The following is a 3,820-nucleotide window of genomic DNA, read 5'->3' as shown; positions in this document are numbered from 1 at the left end:
GTTTGTCCTCCGTCCGCCCGCCTTTTTAAAATATAGCAAAATGTCCGCCTTTTTGAAGTTTCGGCCTCAAAAACCCAAGTTACGTAATTTATCGTTTTCCGTTGAGAAGAGGACGTCAGGTCTCGAATTTTAAAAAGCATAAATGCATTTTTTGTAAAATTCAGTCGATGTGCAATGTGTAAACAGGACTTTTTGTGTACACCTTGGACAGGACTTTTTGAGTACGCCTTGGACAGGACTTTTTGTGTACACCTTGGACAGGACTTTTTGAGTACGAAACTCACCATTTGTTCAGATGTGGGCAGACCTTTAGCTTTCTGGTAGTCATTCCAGATGAGTTCGTTGACCTTCATCTGTTCTTCCTGAGGGAGTTCGGAGAAGGGCCGTGTGGAATCAATAGCTTGCAGGTTGATCTTGGGTTCAGATTTGATCAGCTGGTCCCACCATGCTTCCTTGGCTTTCTCCAGCTGAATCTGAAAAGGAGAAACATTATGGACTTACAATCTGAATTAAGGAGCGCGGTAGCGCTCCGCCCCGCCAAGTTTTGAATTTAGTTCTGCAATTAGGCTTACCAGACGTCCGCTTTTCGGCAGACATGTCCTCCTTTTTATACGTTTGTCCTCCGTCCGCCCGCCTTTTTAAAATATAGCAAAATGTCCGCCTTTTTGAAGTTTCGGCCTCAAAAACCAAAGTTACGTAATTTATCGTTTTCCGTTGAGAAGAGGACGTCAGGTCTCGAATTTTAAAAAGCATCAATGCAATTTTTGTAAAATTCAGTTGATGTGCAATGTGTAGGACGTTTGTCCTCCGTCCGCCTTTTTAAAATATAGCATTTTAAAATTTAAGTTTAATTATTAAATGAAACAATCTGATTGGTTGAAAAGTTTGAAATCAACCAATCAGATTGCGGCCCTGGCCATCAGGGGCACAAAATCAAGTTAAAATCCCAAGCAAAATAAATGCAACTCCCCCTTTTTTCCAATACCTTAAATCTTCGATTTTCACCCTACCTAATGTATTTTTAATACTGTAATTTAATAAAATTTAATAGTAATTTAATAAAAAGTTTAGTAGGTGTTCACAACAGATTTTTTCTAAATTTTCAAAGTCTGAAAAATTACCATTTTCTTTTAATGATTTCACTGGGACTTGAATCTCAGCACCTTGGCTTATTGTAAGTTCAACATTTTATTATTATCTACAAGGGCTGTGTTCTCACCTGAACATATTTGCCAGGGGTAAGTGTCCACACCGTTTCATCTTTCCTTACACTATGTGCAAAATCTCCACTCAGTAGCTTGTTACCATCTACCAAGACATTAATTGTGGTCGCTGTTACACTGACACTGATCTGGTTGCTCTTTAGGACATTTTCACTGACACGCACCTGAAATAAGGAAGTAGGGAGAATTCGTAGGTATGTACGGATGTACCATATTTTAAAACTGATACCTACTTAAGTAATATTGCAAGTATGAAGTAAAGCTTAACTCCATACACAAAAAGCCCGATCTGAGGCTTAGGTGTGATGCAGTTGTATGAGAGGACATAGCATCAGGAATTTCCGATTCTTTTGAAATCACAACATCTCTTATGCCTTGACTTGCTGCCTTGGTTTCTTGCTTTGAATCTATGATTTCCTCGTTGTCCATGACAACCTCTTCGTTTTCAACAACTTGGTCAAATAATTGCATGTCTTGTCTGAAAATTTTCAAGAAAAAATAATAAAAATTGGATTTTTTTTTTTTTTCATATTACCTAGTTCAGACAAAAAATTAAAAGTTGCTACAAAAAGGAGCTGTCACAAATTAGCAATGACCAGTGTTATTATAGGGTTAGGTTCAACAAAAAAAGGAGGGGCTTTTTTTTTTCTTGTTATGGCTTCTGAATAATTAGGTACCAAAAACTCTTTTGTAGGACTTGACATAATCATAAAAAAAATCTATCTGTACTCAAAAAATTATAGTCCATGTTCAACATACCCTTGTTTGTTTCTCTCAATAGCTTTGTTCTGGAAGTATTTCATGCTATCGTATATCAACTTCTCACATTGTCCAGGAGGATATCCAAACTTGTGCCCGGGGGTTGGCTGCTCCACAAATAAATCAGTCCTGTAAGGAAAGGGAAAAAGGATTTGATTTAACCTTTTGAATTTGGTTTGATTTAACCAGGTGCTCTGATACTTATTGGGTGATAGTGGCAAGTGGCTGATGGGGAATAGGAGACTACACTTCATAATATGCTACTGTCCAATTCTGGCTAGCTTTAACCATAAGCTTTCTTTGTACTCAAAACTGACTGGGTACTTGTGCAGAAGTCACGTCCGTGGAATATTGTTATCAAAGGAACTGGCACAAACAAGCAGTGACCAGTGTTATTATAGGGTTAGGTTAAACACAAGAAGGAGTTTTCACAATTAGGGCAGTGATTAGTGCTATTATAGGGTATAATATTTAGAAGACAAATCAGATGCAAAATCGGAGCAAATTTATTTCTCAATTCAAAATCAAATTCAGATGGAGAATGAATCTTCGAATATCAAATCGAACTGGCTGAAGTGTTGAACCAGTCCGAAAATATTACATACAGGGTTAGGTTAAATACAAAAAGGAGCTTTTCTTTTCCATGGACGTGACTTCTGCATAATTACCGTGTTATTATAGGGTTAGGTTAAACACAAGAAGGAGTTTTCACAATTAGGGCAGTGATTAGTGTTATTATAGGGTTAGGTTAAATACAAAAAGGAGCTTTTCTTTTCCATGGACGTGACTTCTGCATAATTACCCAAAACTGAAATTTCTTCCCTAGAAATAGGTACCTAGGTACCTGCTTATGTAAAAGGACTTGCAAAACAACCAAGCAAAACAATCTAACCTACAGGTAAGTGAATAGGAAGTATTTCATGCTATCGTATATCAACTTCTCACATTGTCCAGGAGGATATCCAAACTTGTGCCCGGGGGTTGGCTGCTCCACAAACAAATCGGTCCTGTAAGAAAGGGAAAAAGAATTTGATTTAATCTTTTGAATTTGGTTTGATTTAACCAGGTGCTCTGATACTTATTGGGTGATAGTGGCATGTGGCTGATGGGGGATAGGAGGCTGCACTTCATATGCTACTGTCCAATTCTGGCTAGCTTTAACCATAAGCTTTCTTTGTACCCAAAACTGAAATTTCTTTCCTAGAAATACCTAGGTAGGTACCTGCTTATGTAAAAGGACTTGCAAAACAATCTTAAGTACCTACAGGTAAGTGAATTCTTCGAGTACATACTTACCTTCTGTAGAGGAATCCAAAAATAACACTCAAGAACTTGGGTATGCTTTGTTCTTTACAGAGGATGTTCATCAAGAACTCATCATACATGCTGTCTTCAGATTCTTCCATTGTTAATTTCAAGTGTACAAAATGATTTCAGATAGTCCTTTGGTGTAGGCGAATGTGACTGCAAAATAACTTTCTACTGTGTGCAAAATTTGGAAAATGGAGTGAAATATGGATCAATCAAATTTATTAAAGTCCAAAATATTTTTCCTTTTTGGCTGCTCTGGAAAGTGTACAAAATGATTTCAGATAGTCCTTTGGTGTAGGCGAATGTGACTGCAAAATAACTTTCTACTGTGTGCAAAATTTGGAAAATAGAGTGAAATATGGATCAATCAAATTTATTAAAGTTCAAAATATTTTTCCTTTTTGGCTGCTCTCTGCCCTGGATTGTGAAAAATCGGTTTGTTAAAAATTCAAAAGTTTCCCGCTTGTCTCCGTTTGCTACTGCAGCGCTGTCTTTTCTTTAGCGGAAAAAAAGGAAACTTACTCATA

General features: G+C 37.2%; 1 protein-coding gene across 1 annotated transcript; it reads right to left on the bottom strand.

Moving 5' to 3' along the window:
- Positions 1-284: 284 nt before the first annotated feature.
- Positions 285-3,547, bottom strand: LOC103521992 (nudC domain-containing protein 3; the record flags this gene model as incomplete). Its single annotated transcript, XM_008487099.3, is given in 5 exon segments — positions 285-473; positions 1,220-1,387; positions 1,533-1,701; positions 1,983-2,111; positions 3,279-3,547. Coding segments are annotated over 5 exon segments (765 nt in total), but the record flags the coding sequence as incomplete, so codon positions are not given.
- Positions 3,548-3,820: the final 273 nt, after the last annotated feature.

The sequence above is a fragment of the Diaphorina citri genome, unplaced genomic scaffold (genome assembly GCF_000475195.1).
Source record: "Diaphorina citri unplaced genomic scaffold, Diaci psyllid genome assembly version 1.1 scaffold6518, whole genome shotgun sequence".
In the NCBI taxonomy this organism is placed as follows: Eukaryota; Metazoa; Arthropoda; class Insecta; order Hemiptera; family Psyllidae; genus Diaphorina; species Diaphorina citri.
Note: the sequence above shows the minus strand (reverse complement) of the source record. Positions and strands in the feature narration are given on the sequence as shown.